The 24,524-nt window shown below is 49.1% G+C and overlaps 1 protein-coding gene across 1 annotated transcript; it reads left to right on the top strand.

The window, feature by feature from the left end:
* The first annotated feature begins 372 nt into the window (after positions 1 to 372).
* On the top strand, positions 373 to 16,898 carry LOC144735972 (uncharacterized protein C16orf96 homolog). The gene is made up of 8 exons (XM_078618574.1): positions 373 to 624; positions 3,500 to 3,618; positions 4,722 to 4,787; positions 7,547 to 7,606; positions 10,522 to 10,699; positions 13,828 to 13,918; positions 15,296 to 15,424; positions 16,790 to 16,898. The coding sequence occupies exons 1-8, from the start codon at positions 535 to 537 to the stop codon at positions 16,894 to 16,896; spliced, it is 840 nt and encodes a 279-aa protein (XP_078474700.1). The 5' UTR covers positions 373 to 534; the 3' UTR covers positions 16,897 to 16,898.
* Positions 16,899 to 24,524: the final 7,626 nt, after the last annotated feature.

Here is a 24,524-nt window from a genome sequence, read left to right as displayed (position 1 = left end):
CGTGGTGCCCTTATAAAACTCAACGTTTCACCTACTCACGCCGGCTTGTGCCCGCCCTCACAGTCGGGCATATTTTGCGGAATACACCACGCCGCCGTTGACCCTGGCCATTGACCGAGCAACCCAACGTTCCTACCAGCTCCTTCCGCAGGACAATGTGTTTAATCCGTCATGAAAAAAATTCAGCACCGGCGGGTACGGGTAGCGTACGGGTACCCGTACCCGGCCGGGTACGGGTACGGGTACCCGTTTGCGACCCTGGTGCGGCCGGGGTACGGGTACGGGTAGGCCGTGAGTCACCGGTGAGTCACCGTTTGTCACTCATTTCGGGTAGGGTACGGGTACGGGTAGCGTACGTGTACCCATACCCGGCCGGGTACGGGTACGGGTAAGGAATCAAAACCCGTTTGCGACCTCTGGGTGGGGGGGGCGGTGGCGTTTGAATCTTTGCCATTGCAGAAGGCGGACAAGCGCGCGCTGGATGGCAAGGTGAGCCGCTCGCTCTTCTCGGAGGCGACGGAGCGCCTCCACGCGATGATGGACGGCCTCCTGGAGCGAGTGAGCGGCCAGGAGGGCGACTGGCAGCGGCAGACCCAGATGCTCGTGGCCCACATGGACAGCAAGGTGGGAGGTCACGAACGACCTCACAAACCACCCCACTCCACCCCCCACGCGCACAACAACAACAACAACAACTGCCATTCGCCACTAAGTAGCGGTGACGTTACCACGACGCTTGTGCCAGGCCATGTGCAACTTGAGGCTACCACGTGAAGTGTCAATCGCCCGCTGGCAGGAGGTCACGGGGCAGACCCAGCAGGTGCCACGGGTCGACTGACTGAGATGACCGAGATGACTGGCTGATGCACCACCTGTGCCCCCTACTGTGCCAACTTGCTGTGCTTTAGCCACCCGGCACTCCGCTCGTTGTTGTGAGCGTTGCTCCTCCGCCCTCCGTTGTTGCTGGAGGGCGACTGCCTCCAACTGCCCAGTAGCGTCCTTCACGAGCCTCCTCCACTGAGGCCGATCTTGACACCGCTGGTACCAGTCATCGGCAAGTCCACTCAGCTCCACGTCCTCCTGTACCACAACACTCCATCTCTTCTCTAGCCCGTGCCGTGCCCGTTTAGCCCCTTCAATCCTCACACACACACACCTGTGCCAAGCGATGCCACCACCGCAGGGACGTTCCGTTTCTGCGAGCAGGCGTGGCCAACTCTCAGGTGTGAGAACGATCCAAATTCTCCTTGGTTCTTTCGGTAAAGTCATGTCGGTGACTTTACCGAAAGAACCGAAGAGTATGGATTCCTGCAGTCACGAAAGCTTCAAATCAAGATTGAACGATCTAAATGTTTTTTTTCTTTCTAAATTGCTCCTTTTCCTTTCTTTTTTTCAACAACCAATAATTATTTTTTACTTTTACTGCCAGGCAAGGCCTAGAAATAATAAGTATAACCAGTAAAAACAAAGTTTTTCACTATAAATCCTTTATATGCGTGGCGGCTAGAGTCCTCTCGTCCTTTGGCTTGAGATGGCTGCCACCTATGGGTCAGATGATTGCATTGCACCATTAAGCAATTGGCAATTAAATATAATATTTTTGTCCTAAAAAGTGTAAAATTTTGGAAAAAAAATTTCACGAACATTAATTGTCACGCACAACGAGTCTGTGTGCAAAATGTCAGCTCGATTGGATCACGTGAAGTGGGTTAAAAAACGACCGAAAGATTTGCACGGTCGTAAGCAAGCAAGCAAGTGAACTTAATATAAAGGATTTAAAAAAGAGGTTAGGCGCTGGTGCAAGTGAGCGCTGGGAGTGTGTTTTGGTCGAACAGGGAAATAATGAGGGTGAGCTGAAGGGAGCCAGTGGGGGGGGGGGTGGCACGTGCCCACCCAATTGAATCATTGGGGTTTATTAGGAATGAATCGGCATTTTGCCACTGTGTAGCATATTACGACGTGCCAGGGACTCTATGAGATGATAGGACAATAGTCTGAGTCCACAATTGGCAACAAGTAACGGCAAAGCGGTTATAAGCGACTCGCAGAATTGTGCGCAGTTGCGTGTACACAGTACACACGACTTCCCTGAAGGCATCAGCAGCTGCAGCGAGCGCGATGCCGATCACACGACGCGGTTCGAATTCGACCCTCGATCGATGGCTGCGTCATCGCCGCACACGCGTCGAATAACAAGCAAGGGACAAGTCCTTACTCACTAACAACTCCTTACTTACTATCAACTCCTTACCAACAACTCCTTACTCACTAACAACTCCTCTATCATTTTTAATTGCTGGAGGGGTTGCCCCCCCCCCCAAACACCTGAAACTCCTGGCTCCGCCATTGGAAGGGAGGATAACGAGTTGGAGGTGAGCGGGAAAGACATTCCGCAAATCTGGGGCAGCAATGCGGAACCCTTGAAACTAAAACAAATTTTTTTAATACTTTACCAGAAGCGACCTGGCCACACATGATAGCCCAACGATGTGGCTCATCGTCAACGTTTAGAATCAACGCGCGACGTTGATTCTAAACGTGGAGGGAAAAACGGGAGGACCCGGAGAAAAATCCACGCGACCATGGGGAGAGACACGCAAACTCCAAATATACAGCAGCAGGCATCGTCAGGGTCGGTATCGAACCCACGACCTCCTGTGTACCAGGCGAGGTAGTTAACATCTCCTAGCCACCGTGATGATGATGAGAGAGAGACACGCAAATTCCAAATATACAGCAGCAGGCGTCAGGGTCGGGATCAAACCTCCTGAATACCACGCGAATTATTTAACATCTCGCTGGACCCGCTCAATGATTTGACGGATGAGCGAACGATTGAACGAGTGAACTAACGGGCGAACGGATGAGCGAACGATTGAACGAGTGAACTAACGGGCGAACGGATGAGCGAACGATTGAACGAGTGAACTAACGGACGAACGGATGAGCGAACGATTGAACGAGTCAACTAACGGACGAATGAGTGAACTAACGATTGAACGAGTGAACTAACGGACGAATGAGTGAACTAACGATTGAACGAGTGAACTAACGGACGGACGAGTGAACTAACGGACGAACGAGTGAACTAACGGACGAACGAGTGCACTAACGGACGAACGAGTGAACTAACGGACGAACGAGTGAACTAACGGACGAACGAGTGAACTAACGGACGAACGAGTGAACTAACGGACGAACGAGTGAACTAACGGACGAACGAGTGAACTAACGGACGAACGAGTGGACTAACGGACGAACGAGTGAACTAACGGACGAACGAGTGAACTAACGGACGAACGAGTGAACTAACGGACGAACGAGTGAACTAACGGACGAACGAGTGAACTAACGGACGAACAAGTGAACTAACGGACGAATGAGTGAACTAACGATTGAACGAGTGAACTAACGGACGAACGAGTGAACTAACGGACGAACGAGTGAACTAACGGACGAACGAGTGAACTAACGGGCGAACACGACGTCCCTGCCGCAGCTGGACCGCATGGAGCTGGACCCGCTGAGACGGGAGCTGGAGGAGCGCTGGGGGGCCGTCAAGCGGCGCTTGCAGGACGGCGAGCAGATTCAAGCGGACGACGCCGCCGGCTTCCGCAGGTCGGCTGCCCCCACCCCCCCAAACCCTCTCCAACCCCCCTTCCCTCTCTCGGTGTCAGCGGGTTGGGAACGGCAGTGGGGCTAAGACAGAGGTCACAAACGGGTTTTGATTCCTTACCTGTACACGTACCCGGCCGGGTACGCGTACCCGTTCCCTACCCGTACCCGTACCCTACCCGAAATGAGTGACAAACGGTTACTCAACAGTGACTCACGGCTTACCCGTACCCGTGGCCTACCCGTACCCGTACCCTACCCGAAATGAGTGACAAACGGTTACTCAACAGTGACTCACGGCCTACCCGGCTACCCGTACCCGGCCGCACCAGGGTCGCTACCCGTACCTGGCCGGGTACGGGTAGCCGGGTATCGGGTAGGGTACGGGTATCGGGTACCCGGTTGCGACCTCTGGGCTGAGATGAGACTCAGCGCTGGACTGGCACAGACGGAAATAGTCGGCTGCCGCTCGCTGACTTGGGGGCGTTTCGTGCGAAGCGACTGAACGAAACCATCTTCTTGGTTCTTTCGGTAAAATCACGTAGAAGGGAAATAATAAAATAATAAAAATAAAACATATTAAAATAATTCTCACGACGTTTCGGCCACAACGCAAGCAGCCATCCTCAGGTGAAGACTCCCCGACAGACCTGTTCTCCACCTGAGGACGGCTGCTTGCGTTTTGGCCGAAACGTCGTGAGAATTATTTTATTATGTTTTGTTTTTATTATTTTATTACTTCCCTTCTACGTGACTTTACCGAAAGAACCAAGAAGATGAATCCCTGCAGTCACGAAAGCTTTAAATCGAAAATATGACTTTGAAACCCCCCGCCCACCTCCTACGCATTCCACAAGTAATGACTAATCCCATATCTGCATTTCCCATAAATATGCTAAATTCCTCTTGATATGCAAATTCCTTTGTCAAGGCGCTCTTCGCCCCTCCAACCCAGCTTAAATATACGCTGCCAAGCTTGGTGGTGTTCATTCAGACGCTGTTTTTTCCGACACACCTGTTCTTCACCTGAGGACGGCTGCTTGCGTTGTGGCCGAAACGTCGTGAGAATTATTTTATTATGTTTTATTTTTTTGTTCTACTTGCAGGCAACTGATTGCGCGTTTCCACTGCATCTCGTGTGATCGTCCCCTCGACCTGCCCGTGCCTGCCCCGTGAGTTTTGAACATTGAATCCGATCGGCGGGTTTATCCGCGATGGGTAAAAGAGAAATGGCTTGAGCTTCAATCTTCTTATCTTGCCTTAATGTCATTCATAGAACGCCTTTGCCAAGGCACTTTACAGCGATTATAAAATTGTACATAGCTTGGTAATAAGTGGTAATCATTTCGAAATGAAGAAATGGGTTAGGGACCGTTCATAAATGACGTCACGCACCTGGGGGGGGGGCGGGGGTCAGACATTTGTGACGATGTGTGGCGAGGGGGGGAGGGGGATTTGAGAAATGTGACGTCACGTAAAATGCACAACTTTAAATAAATATAGAATTGTTATAACAACACTCCTACAACATCAGAGCTTTGTGACGTTATATTTTAGGGGGGGTCTGACTTTTTGTGACGTCGTGTGACGAGGTGGGTGGGGGGGTAAAAAAATCCTCCAAAATCGCGTGACGTCATTTATGGACGGCCCCCTTATTCTAAGTGGTGGTGCTTAAGATTCTTAAAAGGGTGAATCCCGTTCTTATTTTTTTTCCCATCATTTTGATATCGGCCAAAAAATGGTCCCTGTCCATGTGGTTTATCCCTGTCGTGCAAACCGCATCACACGTCCGTTCAAATCCCAGAGCTCTCTATCTCACACAGAGCTCAAGGGCCCAGACCAGGGGTCGGCAACCAAAATAACAAGAAGAGCCATTTCTTTCCAATTCGGTACAAAATTCAGTATTTCAAGAGCCGCAATGCATCTGAGTACATACTGTACATACGTACATATCGTCAAGAAGCAGTCCGCAAAGAGCCGCATGCGGCTCTGGAGCCGTAGGTTGCCGACCCCTGGCCCAGACCATATATTTGACACTGTTGGGTATGGCCTGAGATAGCAAAACCCACTCATCCACTCACTCACTCACCCACTCACTCACCCACTCACTCACCCACTCACTCACTCACTCACCCACTCACTCGCCCATTCACTCACTCACTCACCCACTCACTCACCCACTCACTCACTCACTCACCCATTCACCCACTCACTCACCCACTCACTCACCCACCCACCCACTCACTCACTCACTCGCTCGCCCATTCACCCACTCACTCACTCACTCACTCACCCACTCACTCACTCACCCACCCACTCACTCACTCACTCACTCACTCACTCACTCACTCACTCACTCACTCACTCACCACCCACCCACTCACTCACTCACTCACTCGCCCACTCACTCACTCACTCACCCACCCACTCACTCACTCACTCACCCACCCACTCACTCACTCACCCACCCACTCACTCACTCACTCGCCCATTCACCCACTCACTCACTCACCCACTCACTCACTCACTCACTCACTCACTCACTCACTCACTCACCCACCCACTCACTCACTCACTCACCCACCCACTCACTCACTCGCCCATTCACCCACTCACTCACTCACCCACTCACTCACTCACCCACTCACTCACTCACTCACTCACCCATTCACCCACTCACTCACCCACGCACCCACCCATTCACTCACTCACTCACCCACTCACTCACTCACCCACCCACCCACCCACCCACTCACTCACTCACCCACCCACCCACCCACCCACCCACCCACTCACTCACTCACTCGCCCATTCACCCACTCACTCACTCACCCACTCACTCACTCACCCATTCACTCACCCACTCACTTACTCACTCGCTCGCCCATTCACCCACTCACTCACTCACCCACTCACTCACTCACTCACCCATTCACCCACTCACTCACCCACGCACCCACCCATTCACTCACTCACTCGCCCATTCACCCACTCACTCACTCACCCACTCACTCACTCACCCACTCACTCACTCACTCACCCATTCACCCACTCACTCACCCACGCACCCACCCATTCACTCACTCACTCACCCACTCACTCACTCACTCACCCACCCACCCACCCACTCACTCACTCACCCACCCACCCACCCACTCACTCACTCACTCACCCACCCACCCACTCACTCACTCGCCCATTCACCCACTCACTCACTCACTCACCCACTCACTCACTCACCCATTCACTCACCCACTCACTTACTCACTCGCTCGCCCATTCACCCACTCACTCACTCACCCACTCACTCACTCACCCATTCACTCACCCACTCACTTACTCACTCGCTCGCCCATTCACCCACTCACTCACTCACCCCACTCACTCACTCACCCACTCACTCACTCACCCACCCACCCACCCACTCACTCACTCACTCACTCACCCACCCACCCACTCACTCACTCACTCGCCCATTCACCCACTCACTCACTCACTCACCCACTCATTCACTCACCCATTCACTCACTCACTCACTCACCCATTCACTCACCCACTCACTCACTCACTCATCCACCCACTCACTCACCCTCAACCACTCACTCACCCATTCACTCACCACTCACTCACCCACCCACCCACCCACTCACCCACTCACTCACCCACTCACTCACTCACTCACCCACCCACCCACTCACTCACCCACTCCACAGAACGTGACAATGGGAGCGTTACAGCGTTCCCGCTAGAAAGCCCCACGACTTTGAGAAGACAAACGTTCGAAACTGACACCTTCACATGCGCACACGCGTAACACACACACACACATAGGTTTAACACCTACAGGCAAATGCTCTATCGCTGCACACCGCACTGCCCGGCTCGCGTTTAACATTCGCCACGTGCGTTTCGTCTCTCTCCTCTTTGCCAGGCGTCTGATCACCGTTGCGGTGGCGACATCAAAGCAGAAGAACCCCCAGGGGCTTGCCAGGTGCTTGTTCTTCTTGGTTCTTTCGGTAAAGTCACGTAGAAGGGAAGTAATAAAATAATAAAAATAAAACATAATAATTTTTTTTTTTACTTCCCTTCTACGTGACTTTACCGAAAGAACCAAGAAGATGAATCCCTGCAGTCACGAAAGCTTTAAATCGAAATTTAGGTGCTTGTTCTTTCAGCGCTGGGTATGCCGGTTATTCAGCGGCGTGCAGAGGATGGTCAATGGATGGTTTGGCTTAAATTGTTTTCCCCCTGTCGCTGTCTCGACGACTGGAATGTAAAAGTAAAAAAAAATGTTTTCAGCTGCAGCCGCAACGAATCACTCACTCACTCGCTTACTCAGTGGCGGGGCCAGGATCTTCAGGTGTTTGGGGGGCGGGGGGTAACCCCTCCAGCAATGAAAAATGATAGCGGAGTTTCGATTTAAAGCTTTCGTGACTGCAGGGATTCATCTTCTTGGTTCTTTCGGTAAAGTCACGTAGAAGGGAAGTAATAAAATACTAAAAATAAAACATAATGAAATAATTTTAAAGCTTTCGTGACTGCAGGGATTCATCTTCTTGGTTCTTTCGGTAAAGTCACGTAGAAGGGAAATAATAAAATAATACAAATAAAACATAATAAAATAATTCTTACAGTGAGAATTATTTTATTGTGTTTTATTTTATTATGTTTTATTTTTATTATTTTATTATTTCCCTTCTACGTGACTTTACCGAAAGAACCAAGGAGATTTACACTATGGGAACCTCATTTGCCAGTAAAAATATGATATTTGTCTTTTTTTACCCTTCTATCTGGCAACAAAACTGACACCTTTTTACAAGGAGTCATGTTTGCATAGACCCCAATACCTGCAGTCATAATACAAACAAAAGAACATAACTCTGATAATGTGCACTGTCCTTGAAGTTGATTGGTCCACACCCGAGACAGCTTTCCTTAGAGTCCCTGGCACGTAATACTATGCTACACAGTGGCAGTGGCGGTCGCAAAATGCCGATGTATTACTAATAAACCCCAATGATCCGATCGAAATTAGGGATTTCGATCGGATCATTGGGGGGGCACGTGCCACCCCCCCCATTGGCTCCGCCAGTGTGCTTACTCAATCACCTACTCACACTCACACACACACACACTCACCTACTCACACTCACACACACCCACTCACCTACTCACACTCACACACACTCACCTACTCACACTCACACACACCCACTCACCTACTCACACTCACACACACACTCACCTACTCACACTCACACACACCCACTCACCTACTCACACTCACACACACTCACCTACTCACACTCACACACACACTCACCTACTCACACTCACACACACCCACTCACCTACTCACACTCACACACACTCACCTACTCACACTCACACACCCACTCACCTACTCACACTCACACACACACCCACTCACACACACACCCACTCACCTACTCACCACTCCTCCCACCCACACCCCACTCACCTACTCACCACACCACCACCCACCCTACCACACTCACACACACCCACTCACCTCACTCACACACACACACTCACTACATCACACACCCACTCACCTACTACACAACACACACACCACTCACCTACTCACACTCACACACACCCACTCACCTACTCACACTCACACACCTTCACACTCACTCACACACACACCACTCACCTACCACACTCACACACCCACTCACCTACTCACACTCACACACTCCACCTACTCACCTACACACACACCTACTCACACTCACACACACCACTCACCTACTCACACTTCACACACACACCCACTCCACTCACCACACACCCACTCACCTACTCACTCACACACACACCCACTCACCTACTCACACTCACACACACCACTCACCTACTCACACACACACACCCACTCCACCTACTCACACACACACACTCACCTACTCACACTCACACAACACTACTATCACACTCACACACACCCACTCACCTACTCACACTCACACTCACCTCACTACTCACTCACACTCACCAATCTCCTACCACTCACACACACCACTCACCTACTCACACTCACACACCCACTCACCTACTCACACTCACACACACTCACCTACTGACAAAGTCACACACCCACTCACCGGCTCTGCACACAGACAAAGACCCCCCATATAGCCTTAACAGACTGTTGGGACAAGTGCTGTTAGCGAGCCGGCACGACACACGAGGGGGGTGGGTGGCCAGCACCACGCCCGGCCGCCTTTGTCTCCCCGGCAGCGATGCTTACACACCGCACCAGCAACTCATTCGAGGCTGAGTCGACGCACGTGTGCGCTCGCACGCAGCGAGACAGACAGACAGACGGAGAGACAGACGGAGAGAGAGATGGACAGAAGGAGACAGACAGAGACAGAGAGAGAGAGCAGAGAGACAGACAGAGAGACAGACGGAGAGAGAGATGGACAGAGAGACAGACAGAGACAGAGAGAGAGACAGAGAGACAGACAGACAGAGAGACAGATATACAGACGGAGAGACAGACAGACAGAGAGACAGACAGAGAGACAGACAGAGACAGAGACAGACAGACGAGACACAGACAGAGACAGACAGAGACAGACGGAGAGAGAGATGGACAGAGAGACAGACAGAGACAGACAGACGGACAGACGAGACACGATGAGAACACAGACAGAGAGACACACAGACAGACAGACAGAGAGACAGACAGACAGAGAGACAGACAGACAGAGAGACACAGACAGACAGTGAGAGAAACAGAGAGACAGACAGACGAGGACACGACAGAGAGACAGAGGCACAGACGGAAAGACAGAGAGACAGACACACACACAGACACACAGAGAGACGCTTGTGAACAACGCTGTTCCGTCGTCCCCGTCGCTGCGGCAGCGTGCGGCACCCGGCGGCTCCGTGGTCGCTGTCCACGCGGCCCTCGCTGAGGCCGTGCGGTGGTGTCCACACGATCCACGCGGTCCACTCGACGGGCGGCAAGCGCGTGGCACGCGTAACACCGCTCGGCCAGATGGTCCGTGCCGACGAGGGGCCCGGAGTTCCAGCTTCGCGCACGGTCAGTGCCGAGATACTTTCTTTTTAAATCCTTTATATTAAGTTCACTTGCTTGCTCGCTTGCGCGCTTACGACCGTGCAAATCTTTCGGTCGTTTTTTAAATCCTTTATATTAAGTTCACTTGCTTGCGCGCTTAACGACCGTGCAAATCTTTCGGTCGTTTTTTAACCCCACTTCCCGTGATCCAATCGAGCTGACATTTTGCACACCGACTCGTTGTGCGTGACAATTAATTTTCGTGAAAATTTTTTTCAAAAATTTTACACTTTTTAGGAAAAAAAAAGGACTTAAAAACAAAGTTTTTCACTATAATCCTTTATATGCGTGGCGGCTAGAGTCTCTCGTCCTCTGGCTTGAGATGGCTGCCACCTATGGGTCAGATTATTGCTTGCCACCATTAAGCAATTGGTAATTACATATAATTTTTTTTTCCTAAAAAGTGTAAATTTTGGAAAAAATTTTCACGAAAATAAATTGTCACGCACAACGAGTCTGTGTGCAAAATGTCAGCTCGATTGGATCACGGGAAGTGGGTAAAAAAAACGACCGAAAGATTTGCACGGTCGTAAGCTCGCAAGCAAGTGAACTTAATATAGAAGATTTAAAAAGAAAGTATCTCGGCACTGACCGTGCGATTTTAAAATTATATTTAATGACCAATTGCTTAATGGTGCAATGCAATCATCTGACCCATAGGTGGCAGCCATCTCAAGCCAGAGGACGAAGGAGGACTCTAGCCGCCACGCATATAAAGGATTTAGAGTGAAAAACTTTGTTTTTACGGGTTAATTTTTTTTTCTTTCTTCTTTTAGATTTGAAGCTTTCGTGACTGCTGCAAGGATTGATACTTTTTGTTTTTTTTGGTAAAGTCACGTGGGTGAAAAATTAATGAAATAAAAATAATGAAAACAACTAAATTAATAAAGTAAAATAACTAAATAAATGTAGTTGTTTTCATTTATTTTATTGTTTTAAAATAATTAAAATAAATGAACACAACTAAATTAATAAAGCAAAATAACTAAATAAATTTAGTTGTTTTCATTTATTTTATTGTTTTAAAATTAATAAAATAAAATAAATGAAAACAACTAAATTAATAAAGTAAAATAACTAAATAAATTTAGTTGTTTTCATTTATTTTATTGTTTTAAAATTAATAAAATAAAATAAATGAACACAACTAAATTAATAAAGCAAAATAACTAAATAAATTTAGTTGTTTTCATTTATTTTATGGTTTAAAATTAATAAAATAAAATAAATGAACACAACTAAATTAAATCACGACGTTTCGGAGGCAACGTCGTGATGATAGCTGCAAAGTATGATCTGTGTTTTTGATTTAGTGTGCGGATCTTAAAGGTGCATTGACAAATTTATAATGATAGTAGGTTTTTACCCTTTTAACTGGTACAAAACTGACACCTTTATTCAAGGCATCATGTTTGCAATGACCACAACACAAGTAGTCAAAAAAAGCAAACAAAAAGAAGCAACTCTGATAAGGATGATAATCACATGCACTGTCCTTGAAGTTGATTGGCCCACACCCGAGACGGCTTTCTTTAGAGCCTAGTCCCCATTGGTGTAGGGCCAGATGCTTTTTTTGACTACTTGTGTTGTGGTCATTGCAAACATGATGCCTTGAATAAAGGTGTCAGTTTTGTACCAGTTAAAAGGGTAAAAACCTACTATCATATTTTGCCACTGGTAAAAGAGATCTCATAGTGTAAATGCTTACCCCGAGCTCTCAATACTCTGATATTGCACTGTGTTTGAGTTGTACGCCTTCTGGTGTCATCTGGCCCTACACCAATGGGGACTAGGCTCTAAAGAAAGCCGTCTCGGGTGTGGGCCAATCAACTTCAAGGACAGTGCATATTATCATCCTTATCAGAGTTGCTTCTTTTTGTTTGCTTTTTTGACTACTTGTGTTGTGGTCATTGCAAACATGATGCCTTGAATAAAGGTGTCAGTTTTGTACCAGTTAAAAGGGTAAAAACCTACTATCATATTTTGCCACTGGTAAAAGAGATCTCATAGTGTAAATGTATAATGCTCCAATTGATGCTCCTGTTGCTGTTGTGGAGTGACTCACGCAGCCAGCTATGGCTGCAGAGTTTGGTGGTACATGTTGTTTATGTCGTTTCTTGTGAAAATTCGGTCACAGTTCCTATGATCACTGTTTCATTGCTTTCATGGCTTTATTTTGGTGATTTCGAAAAGTGTTTCGGTTTGGCCATGTTTGTTTGTTGTAGTACAGAGTTAGACTGATGGCCTTAATCTAAGTTGTCTTGTGGTTGTTGTTGTTTGACTTGCATCCCAATGGGATTTTTGCACACAGCGTTGGTGTACGGCGCTTTTTCTGCAATATTTTGCTCTTTTCTTGGATTTTCTATTTGCACTCAGTCACACAGTTACTTTAAGATGTTTTCTTATTGTTTTTTGTTTGTTGCGGTTGCACCCGATTCAAGAGCCGAATGGCTCACAGGGCTACACCTAATAAATGAACTTAAACTTGACCTTGCTGCTGCTGACCGAAGTTCGCATGATGATGTTTGACACTCCTTGATGAGACCAGCGAGCTCCCGTGGTTCATTTGTGGCGAGCACTTGGTGTGTAATAATTGTTTTTTTACCCTTCCGTCTGGCAACGAAACTGACACCTTTTTATACAAGGAGTCATGTTTGCATAGACCACAATACCTGCAGTGTAACGAGCGCGACCTCGTACAACGCTGTGACTCGTTCGGCAACCGGAAGCCAATGCAGCTTGGCGAGCACCGGACAGACACGCTTTCGGATTTTGCAGTACATCCCATCACGACAGACAACGTGACATCTTTCGACAGAATACTCTTAGTTCTTTCGGTAAAGTCACGTAGGTAAAAAATTAAATTAAAATTAATAAAAAAATAATAAAAACAATAAAATCACGACGTTTCGGAGGCAACACAAGCTTCCGTCTTCAGGTGAAACTGTCACAGCAAAATATCTGTATCAAGAAGCTTCAAATCTAGAATCTTTCGACAGCTGAGATTTGATGTGGGCACCATGTGACCCTCTCCCCCCCCCCCCCCGATGCTAACCCGGAGTGCGTGTTCGCTCGTGGTCCACACGTTGCAGAAGGAGATCCACATTCTGGGATTGGACGGACAGATCTACAGGGGGAGACTGGAGCGGTCGTCGTTCCTGCCGCCCATCCAGAGCCCGGAAGGTAAAGCTCACGCAAACTCACTTTCAAGCGTTTTGCGACCGAGGCCGAACGCAGCTGTGCGCGAGTCAGCTCTGCCCCGTTGGCCGCTCCTGTCTGTCCGCCTATAACACGGGGTGCGTCAAAACTCCAGCGAAGATCGAGCCATATTTACTAAACTTTTAGGGCGAAGCAGAGGTCGCAAACAGGTTTTGATTCCTTACCCGTACCCGGCCGCACCAGGGTCGAAAACGGGTACCCGTACCCGTACCCTACCCGATACCCGGCTACCTGTACCCGGCCGGGTATCGGGTAGGGTACGGGTACCCGATTGCGACCTCTGGGATGAAGCCATGTTGCAGGCGCGGGTGGGTTGATTCTAGGAACTTGAATCGTGAGAAGAGACAAGACGTTGGGAAATGAGTGACAAACGGTGACTCACCAGTGACTCACAGATTACCCGTACCCGGCCGCACCAGGGTCGCAAACGGGTACCCTTACCCGGCTGGGTACGGGTAGCCGGGTATCGGGTAGGGTACGGGTATCGGGTACCCGGTTGCGACTCTGGGGCGAAGTTGCGTTGCCGTTGGGAACCGGCGACGTTGATCAAAGGGTTAATGCATTGTGGCTCTGCGTGTCCGTGTGTAACGCGGGGTCACGGAAACTTTCTTAGAGTTGATCCGAGACGAACGGAACTCTGATAATTGGTTTTTTACCCTTCTTATCTGGCAACAAAACTGACACCTTTTTTTACGAGGAGTCATGTTTGCATAGACCACAATACCGCCAAAAGGCGTCATCTGGTCCAACACCATGTGAGACTAGGCTCTAAGAAAGCTGTCTCGGGTGTGGACCAATCAATTTCAAGGACAGTGCATATATTATCAGAGTTATGTTTTTTGTTTGCATTATGACTGCAGGTATTGTGGTCAATGCAAACATGACTCCTTGTAAAAAAAGGTGTCAGTTTTGTTGCCAGATAAGAAGGGTAAAAAACCAATTATCACGTTCTACTTAATTAAATAGACTTTTAAATAAATGTTTTCTCCTACAACATCAGAGTGCAGCGCCACATTAAATACGCACTACAATGACAATAGTTTAAGGCGATTTGAAGCATGTTTTATTTTTTGGCGGAGGGGGGGGGGCAGAGCTTTGTGACGTCATATTTCAGGGGGGGGATCTGACTTTTTGTGACGCCGTGTGACAATGGGGGGGGGGGGGGGTGTCAAAAATCGTTCAAAATCGCGTGACGTCATTTACGGACGGCCCCTTAACACACCTCCCGTTTAATTTGCCAGAGTGGCTAAAACCTTCTTTTTCAGACCGTATAGTATTCTAACCCAGGGGTCATCACTCCATGGCGGCCATTTTACGTCACGTGTGTGTGTGTGGGCGCAGGGAACGTGCGGAGCGGGAAGGGAATTCAGCACCGGTCCCCCCCCTCCTCCTCCTCCGTGCAGCAGCCCGAGTTGGACACCACGTTCATCATGTCCAGGAGCAGCAGCGCCATCTCCAGCAGCTACACAGGTGAGGGGGGGGGGCAGGGGAGGCAGAGGTTTCAGTTGTATTTATTGGGTATAGCCCCGTGAGCCAATTCGGCTGTTGAATCGGGGGTGCAACCGCAACAAGCAAAAAATTTAACCCGTAAAAACAAAGTTTTTCGCAATAAATCCTTTATATGCGTGGCGGCTAGAGTCCTCTCGTCCTCTGGCTTGAGATGGCTGCCACCTATGGGACAGATGATTGCATGGCACCATTAAGCAATTGGTAATTAAATATAATATTTTAGTCCTAAAAAGTGTAAAATTTAGGAAAAATTTTTTCACGAAAAGTAATTGTCACGCACAACGAGTCTGTGTGGAAAATGTCAGCTCGATTGGATCATGAGAAGTGGGTTAAAAAACGACCGAAAGATTTGCACGGTCGTAAGCGCGCAAGCAAGCGCGCAAGCGAACTTAATATAAAGGATTTAAAAACAAAAACATGAACAGGAATATGACGAGATTAAGAAGAGCCTTGCCTGTCATACACCAATAAAAAATTCTAGATTTGAAGCTTTCGTGACTGCAAGGATTCATATTCTTATGTTTTTTCGGTAAAGTCACGGAGGTGAAAATTTTTAATTCAAATTAATAAAAGTAAAATAAAAATAAAATAAAAATCGCGACGTTTCGGAGGCAACACAAGCTTCCGTCTTCAGGTGGAACCGTCACAGCCACGACAGCTGTATGATTGCCAACCATCTCGATGCAGGACCCTCCTGATGAAAGAGTCTTCGGGCTCAGTGTGGCTTTCCTGGGCATAATTAATTTATTGTGATTTTTATTTTTATTCGAACCGCGATTTGAATCGTAATCTCACCCCAAACTCCCTGGCGTTCGCATTTCGTAACTTTACATTTTGCAGCCATGTCGCTTCCCGCTTTCGCGAGCGAGATGGCACAAAGTCGGTGATTTAGTTGTTGTTGTTGTTATTATTTATCGAAAAGGATCCCCAAAAACATGGTCAAGCCACCTCACCCTTTCCGTTTAACGCGTAGTAGTAGCGGTGGTAGTAGGAGGCTTTTTGTGACCAATATTATCCAGAGTAAAGGTTTTTTTGGGCGGGGATGTTTTCGGTCCGATCGCGTAAATATCAATGTCGGTAAACCCGTGGCGTCCCGCAGTCTGGGGCAGAGGTCGCAACCGGGTACCCGATACCCGTACCCTACCCGATACCCCGTCGAGTACGGGTAGGGTACGGGTACGGCCGGGTACGGGTACCCGTTTGCGACCCTGGTGCGGCCGGGTACGGGTAGCCGGGTAAGGAATCAAAACCCGTTTGCGACCTCTGGTCTGGGGACTTGCTCAACGCTGCCACTCGATGCCTGCCGCTTGTTGCCCTCTGCCGCAGACCTGGGTAAGAGGCCCGCGTCTCCGCTGCCCGCGAGCTCCCAGGTGTCCCCGGCAGCTCCTCCGGCCGGCGGGGGTGGCGGCCGGCCCACGCGGCTCACACGGTGACTACCGGACGGGCGTCTCTCGGGCCAACGCAGCCACCACCGCCACCGCTACCGCCACCACCGCCACCGCCGCCACCACCGCCACCGCAGCCACCGCCACCACCGCCACCACCACCACCACCGCCACCACCACCACCGCAGCCACCACCGCTACCACAGCCACCGCCACCACCGCCACCACCGCCACCACCGCAGCCACCACCGCTACCACAGCCACCGCCACCGCCACCACCGCCACCACCACCACCACCGCTATCACCGCCACTACAGCCACCGCCACCACCGCCACCGCAGCCACTACCACCGCCACCACAGCCACCACAGCCACCACCGCCACTACCGCCACCGCTATCATCACCGCCATCACCACTCCGATGAACCCACGGGGGCAGACACGACGCTTAGGAATAACAACATGCAGCAGAGGGCGGGGGGGGATAATCGCGAACAGCAAGGAGGGAACAGACTCCCACGGTGGCGAGATGTTAACTACCTCGCCTAGTATGCAGGAGGTCGTGGGTTCGATCCCGACCTTGACGCCCGCTATATATTTGGAGTTTGCGTGTCTCTCTCTCTCTCATCATCATCACGGTGGCTAGGAGATGTTAACTACCTCGCCTGGTATGCAGGAGGTCGTGGGTCCGATCCCGACGCCCGCTGCTGTATATTTGGAGTTTGCATATTACCTCCCCGTGGTCGCGTGGATTTTTCTCCCGTTTCCTCCGGTTTTGCCCCCTCCACGTTTAGAATCAACATCACGCGTTTGGAGTACTGTATTTGGCTGCTGTACATTCCCACGCGAGCGATGGGCCACCTCGTTGAGCTGTCATTTGCGACGGCCAGGTGGCTGCTTACTTAGAGCTACACGGCTGAGTGCGCCTTACGTGGTGAAGTTTTAAAGAAAAAATGCGTTCATCTTCTCGGTTCTTTCGGTAAAGTCACGTAGAATGGAAATAATAAAATAATAAAAATAAAACATAATTAGATATTATTTTATTATGTTTTTTTTCCATTCATCTTCTCGGTTCTTTCGGTAAAGTCACGTGGAATGGAAATAATAAAATAATAAAAGAATAAAAAATAAAACATATTTATATATTATATTATTTTGTTTCATTAGTATTTTATTATTTCCATTCTACGTGACTTTACCGAAAGAACCAAGAAGATGAATCCCTGCAGTCACGAAAGCTTTACATCGAACACAAATTAAGTTACAACTCACATTGTCTCATCAAACCCCTTGTGGATTTTTTTACAATTTTTTACGATTGAGGGGCCGTCCATAAATGACGTCACGCGATTTTGGACGATTTTTGACCCTCCCCTCCGCACCTCGTCACACGGCGTCACAAAAAGTCAGACCCCCCCCCAAAATATGACGTCACAAAGCTCTGCCCCCCCCAAAAAAAAACATTTCCATTTTGTAAAATAAAACATGCTTCAAATCGCTTAAAACTATCGTCATTGTAGTGCGTATTTAATGTGGCGCTGCACTCCGATGTCGTAGGAGTGTTGTTATAACAATTAGTGTTGTTATAACAATTCTATATTTATTTAAAGTTGCACATTTTTACGTGACGTCACATTTCTCAAACCACCCCCCCCCCCTCGTCACACATCGTCACAAATGTCTGACCCCCCCCCCCCTAGGTGCGTGACGTCATTTATGGACGGCCCCATACCCCCTCTCCCAGACTCGCTCCATTCCTCGTGAATGTGGCGGTCGATCGGCTCCATTGTTATCGCGTTGCCTATCGGGGCAGGGCAGCCACGGCTGTCTGCGGGTGTGTGGTAGGGTGGTTGGGGTGGGTGGGGTGGGTGGTTGGGTGGGGTGGTTGGGGTGGGTGGGTGAGGTGGGTGGGTGGGGTGGTTGTGGTAGGGTGGTTGGGGTGGGTGGTTGGGTGGGGTGGTTGGGGTGGGGTGGGGTGGGTGAGGTGGGTGGGGTGGGGTGGGTGGGGTGGTTGGGTGGGGTGGGTGGGGTGGGTGAGGTGGGTGGGGTGGTTGGGGTGGGTGAGGTGGGTGAGGTGGTTGGGGTGGGGTGGGCGAGGTGGGTGGGGTGGTTGGGTGGGGTGGGGTGGGTGGGGTGGTTGGGTGGGGTGGGTGGGGTGGGTGAGGTGGGTGGGGTGGTTGGGGTGGGTGAGGTGGGTGAGGTGGTTGGGGTGGGGTGGGTGAGGTGGGTGGGGTGGTTGGGGTGGGGTGGTTGGGGTGGGGTGGGTGGGGTGGGTGAGGTGGGTGGGGTGGTTGGGGTGGGGTGGGTGAGGTGGGTGGGGTGGTTGGGGTGGTGTAGGTGGGGTGGGTGGGGTGGGGTGTTGTAGGTGGGGTGGGTGGGGTGGTTGGTCAGCCTTGTGAGTGGTGCCCGAGACAAGAATGCGATCCTGCGGCTAGAGTTGTGATTCACGGTTGGCGATGGCTGTTCGTGGGTGGCGGGTCGAGCGACATTTGGAATTCCCCCCCGAGGATTGTTTTTTTTCACTGCTCGGCACCGCTGATGAGCTCCACCCGGGCTAGAGAGAGATACGCAGTTGTCCCACGGCGTAGATTTTTGGTGGCTTTCCGATGTTTTTTTTTGGGGGGGGGGGGGTGGGGGGGGGAGCGGGGGGGATGGTTCGTAATGGCCATGTCATAGTGCAGGAATGACTGGGGAAACTACGGCTTCTTCGTGGACCGCACACGGCCCCTGGACTCACCACTTTGAAAGCCGCAAGCGTCTTGCTTGGCCGTACTCATTGGGTCCCGGTGCTCCAGTGCGTTCTCGAGTTGGACCTGCGCGCAGTTCGGTACGATGTCCGACGTTCCGCTCCGCGCGCTGGTAGCTTCTTCGGGAAGTGAATGAAGTAGCTCGAGTTGCTCTAGAGAAGAGAACGAGAGGCAGGAGAGTGAGTGAAATGGGGGTAGAGCAGAGGTCGCAAACGGGTTTTGATTCCTTACCCGTACCCGTACCCGGCCGCACCAGGGTCGCAATCGGCTACCCGTACCCGGCCGGGTATCAGGTAGGGTACGGGTATCGGGTACCCGATTGCGACCTCTGGGATGAAGCCACGTTGCAGGCGCGGGTGGGTTGATTCTAGGAACTTGAATTGTGAGAAGAGACAAGACGTTGGGAAATGAGTGACAAACGGTGACTCACCAGTGACTCACGGCCTACCCGTACCCGTACCCGGCCGCACCAGGGTCGCAAACGGGTACCCGTACCCGGCTGGGTACGGGTAGCCGGGTATCGGGTAGGGTACGGGTATCGGGTACCCGATTGCGACCTCTGGGGTAGAGTGAGATGGTGCGCTGCGAGGGGAGAGCTATGAGAGTGAGTAGAGGGGAGAGAGTGGAGGGGATTGGGATGAAAGAGGTAGCAGTGGAGGAGAGTAGAGTGAGATGAGAGAGGTAGGAGAGTGAGTGGATAGGGAGTAGAGTGAGATGAGAGATTGGAGAGTGTGTGGGAGAGTGTGGAGGGGAGTAGAGTGAGATGAGAGGGGAGAGAGTGGAGAGTGCGTGGAGGGAAGTAGAGTGAGATGAGAGGGGAGTGGTGGGAGAGTGAGTGGATAGGGAGTAGAGTGAGATGAGAGGGGAGAGGTAGGAGAGTGCGTGGAGGGGATTAGAGTGAGATGAGAAGGGAGAGGCAGGAGAGTGCGTGGAGGGGAGTAGAGTGAGATGAGAAGGGAGAGGCAGGAGAGTGCGTGGAGGGGAGTAGAGTGAGATGAGAAGGGAGAGGCAGGAGAGTGCGTGGAGGGGAGTAGAGTGAGATGAGAAGGGAGAGGCAGGAGAGTGCGTGGAGGGGAGTAGAGTGAGATGAGAAGGGAGAGGCAGGAGAGTGCGTGGAGGGGAGTAGAGTGAGATGAGAAGGGAGAGGCAGGAGAGTGCGTGGAGGGGAGTAGAGTGAGATGAGAAGGGAGAGGCAGGAGAGTGCGTGGAGGGGAGTAGAGTGAGATGAGAAGGGAGAGGCAGGAGAGTGCGTGGAGGGGAGTAGAGGGAGATGAGAAGGGAGAGGCAGGAGAGTGCGTGGAGGGGAGTAGAGTGAGATGAGAAGGGAGAGGCAGGAGAGTGCGTGGAGGGGAGTAGAGGGAGATGAGAAGGGAGAGGCAGGAGAGTGCGTGGAGGGGAGTAGAGTGAGATGAGAAGGGAGAGGCATGAGAGTGCGTGGAGGGGAGTAGAGTGAGATGAGAGGGGATTGGTGGGAGAGTGCGTGGAGGGGAGTAGAGTGAGATGAGAGGAGAGAGTGGAGAGTGCGTGGAGGGGAGTAGAGTGAGATGAGAGAGATTAGAGAGAGAAAGTGGAGAGGGGGCTTGGAATGAAAGCTCGCTTTGTCTCTTGTGCAGGTGCCTTCACCCAGGTATGCACGGTGGCGAGTTTTCTCCGGTTTCGCCACGTGATCTTCTTTTGGACCGCGGTTGTTTTTCTGCGCTCCGATTGCCGCTTGCTAATCCGTCCCTGAACTTTCTTTGCTGGTGTCGTTTCGATGAACGCTGGTCAACGTGTCGGACGCGCTCTCTCTTGTAAGAAAAATAGAGCTTGAAACCGCGTTCCTCAAGAAGGCACCAGCGCGCGGAGCGAAACGTCGTACATCGTGCCAAACAAACGCACCGTACGCAACACAACACGGGAGTGGTTCTTGAGCAATCCAAGAGGTGAGAAATATTCATGCGGTGATTGCAGATTATTGCTGCTTAATCGTTTCGAGGTAAGAGTTTGAACTGTATTCCAAACTGAAGCATTTGCATTGAGTCTGACGTCACGCCATCGTGCCTATAATTGCAGTGTGATGTGTCAATAATATTGATTTGAAATGGTAATAAAGATCTGCGAGTGGAAATGTTTTGCCGTTTCGATTTAAAGCTTTCGTGACTGCAGGGATTCATCTTCTTGGTTCTTTCGGTAAAGTCACGTAGAAGGGAAATAATAAAATAAAATAGATATAACATAATTTAATAATTTTAAAGCTTTCGTGACTGCAGGGATTCATCTTCTTGGTTCTTTCGGTAAAGTCACGTAGAAGGGAAATAATAAAATAATAAAAATAAAACAATAAAATATTACATTTCGACTTAAAGCTTTCGTGACTGCAGGGATTCATCTTCTTGGTTCTTTCGGTAAAGTCACGTAGAAGGGAAATAATAAAATAATAAAAATAAAACATAATATAATACAATTCTCACGACGTTTCGGCCACAACGCAAGCAGCCGTCCTCAGGTGAAGACCAGGTCTGTCGGGGAGACAGCGTCCCTTCTACGTGACTTTACCGAAAGAACCAATAAGATATTGTTAGGTTTTTTCGGTAAAGTCACGTAGGTAAAACATTAAAATTAATAAAAGTAAAATAAAATAAAAATCACGACGTTTCGGAGGCAACACAAGCTTCCGTCTTCAGGTGGAACCGTCACAGCCACGACAGCTTTACCGAAAAAACCCAAGGATATGAATCCTTGCAGTCACGAAAGCTTCACATCTAGAAGCAATAAGAAGTTTTGCCGTCTGCATGGATGGCAATGCCACCATCATCAGCCATGATCGAGCCACTGCTTGATGGAGACACATCTCACCATTCTATGCCCACGATGGTGGTAATCCACCTGAATCCCTACAGACGCGCCGATTTCAGCGCTCCATCTCCGCCCCCCCCCACCCACCCACCCCGGCCTTCGATGGACATCATTGGGAAGAGCCACCACCACATGCCATCTGCAGATCGATTATCGTGCAGAAGCTACAACGTTTATCCTGCAAAGTCCCATCACAAGGAGGGAGAAACAACCAAATAGACAATTGGTATGAAAATGTGTTGCCCGCATTGAAACGGCTGTAAACCGCATGGACCTAAACACTGAACCATATGGGTTGACACAGTATGGTATAGTAGTAGTAATGTAGTGTATAGTGTAGTGTATAGTGTAGTGTATAGTGTAGTATATAGTAGTGTATAGTAGTTTATAGTGTAGTGTATAGTAGTGTATAGTGTAGTGTATAGTATAGTGTAGTAGTGTATAGTGTAGTGTATAGTGTAGTGTATAGTAGTGTATAATAGTGTAGTGTATAGTATAGTGTATAGTAGTGTACAGAGGTGTGGACTCGAGTCATGTGACTTGGACTCGAGTCAGACTCGAGTCATGAATTTGATGACTTGCGACTCGACTTGGACTTGCATAACAATGACTTTGTCCCACCTCTGAGATGTGGACTCGAGTCATGTGACTTGGACTCGAGTCAGACTCGAGTCATGAATTTGATGACTTGCGACTCGACTTGGACTTGCATAACAATGACTTTGTCCCACCTCTGAGATGTGGACTCGAGTCATGTGACTTGGACTCGAGTCAAACTCGAGTCATGAATTTGATGACTTGCGACTCGACTTGGACTTGCATAACAATGACTTTGTCCCACCTCTGAGATGTGGACTCGAGTCATGTGACTTGGACTCGAGTCAGACTCGAGTCATGAATTTGATGACTTGCGACTCGACTTGGACTTGCATAACAATGACTTTGTCCCACCTCTGGTAGTGTATAGTGTAGTGTATAGTAGTGTATAGTATAGTAGTGTATAGTGTGGTATATAGTGGTGTATAGTAGTGTATAGTGTAGTGTATAGTAGTGTAGTAGTGTATAGTGTAGTGTATAGTACTGTATAGTGTAGTGTATAGTAGAGTGGTGTATAGTAGTGTAGTGTATAGTGTAGTGTATAGTGTAGTGGTGTAGTGTATAGTGTAGTGTATAGTAGTGTAGTGTATAGTGTAGTAGTGTAGTGTATAGTATAGTAGTGTATACTGTAGTGTATAGGAAAGTGTATAGTGTAGTAGTGTAGTGTATAGTAATGTAGTGTATAGTGTAGTGTATAGTAGTGTATAATAGTGTAGTGTATAATGTAGTGTAATGTAGTGTATAGTAGTGTAGTGTATAGTGTAGTGTATAATGTAGTGTAATGTAGTGTATAGTATAGTGTAGTGTATAGTAGTGTATAGTGTAGTGTATAGTAGTGTATAGTGTAGTGTATAGTGTAGTGTATAATAGTGTATAGTGTAGTAGTGTATAGTGTAGTGTATAATAGTGTATAGTGTAGTAGTGTATAGTGTAGTGTATAGTAGTGTATAGTGTAGTAGTGTATAGTGTAGTGTATAGTAGTGTATAGTAGTGTATAGTAGTGTATATAGTAGTGTATAGTGTAGTAGTGTATAGTGTAGTGTATAGTAGTGTATATAGTAGTGTATAGTGTAGTAGTGTATAGTGTAGTGTATAGTGTGGTGTATAGTGTAGTGTATAGTGTAGTAGTGTATAGTGTAGTGTATAGTAGTGTATAGTGTAGTAGTGTATAGTGTAGTGTATAGTAGTGTATAGTGTAGTGTATAGTAGTGTATAGTGTAGTGTATAGTAGTGTATAGTGTAGTGTATAGTGTAGTGTATAGTAGTGTATAGTGTAGTGTATAGTAGTGTATAGTGTAGTAGTGTATACTGTATAGTGTAGTGTATAGTAGTGTATAGTGTAGTGTATAGTAGTGTATAGTGTAGTGTATAGTAGTGTATAGTGTAGTAGTGTATACTGTATAGTGTTGTGTATAGTAGTGTATAGTGTAGTGTATAGTGTAGTAGTCTACACGTGACACGGTCTGGCCGGGTTGCCCCCCCCCCGCCTGACGCGGT

This window comes from Lampetra planeri, chromosome 58 (genome assembly GCF_965212315.1).
Source record: "Lampetra planeri chromosome 58, kcLamPlan1.2.h2, whole genome shotgun sequence".
NCBI lineage: Eukaryota > Metazoa > Chordata > Hyperoartia > Petromyzontiformes > Petromyzontidae > Lampetra > Lampetra planeri.
Note: the sequence above shows the minus strand (reverse complement) of the source record. Positions and strands in the feature narration are given on the sequence as shown.

Bases quoted from the DNA above. Each gene is read 5' to 3' on its own strand.
- LOC144735972 (XM_078618574.1), top strand. From the start codon at position 535: ATGATGGACGGCCTCCTGGAGCGAGTGAGCGGCCAGGAGGGCGACTGG. The intron at 3,619-4,721 runs GTCGGCTGCCCC...TTCTACTTGCAG, and splicing joins GACGCCGCCGGCTTCCGCAG to GCAACTGATTGCGCGTTTCC. The intron at 10,700-13,827 runs GTCAGTGCCGAG...CACACGTTGCAG, and splicing joins GAGTTCCAGCTTCGCGCACG to AAGGAGATCCACATTCTGGG.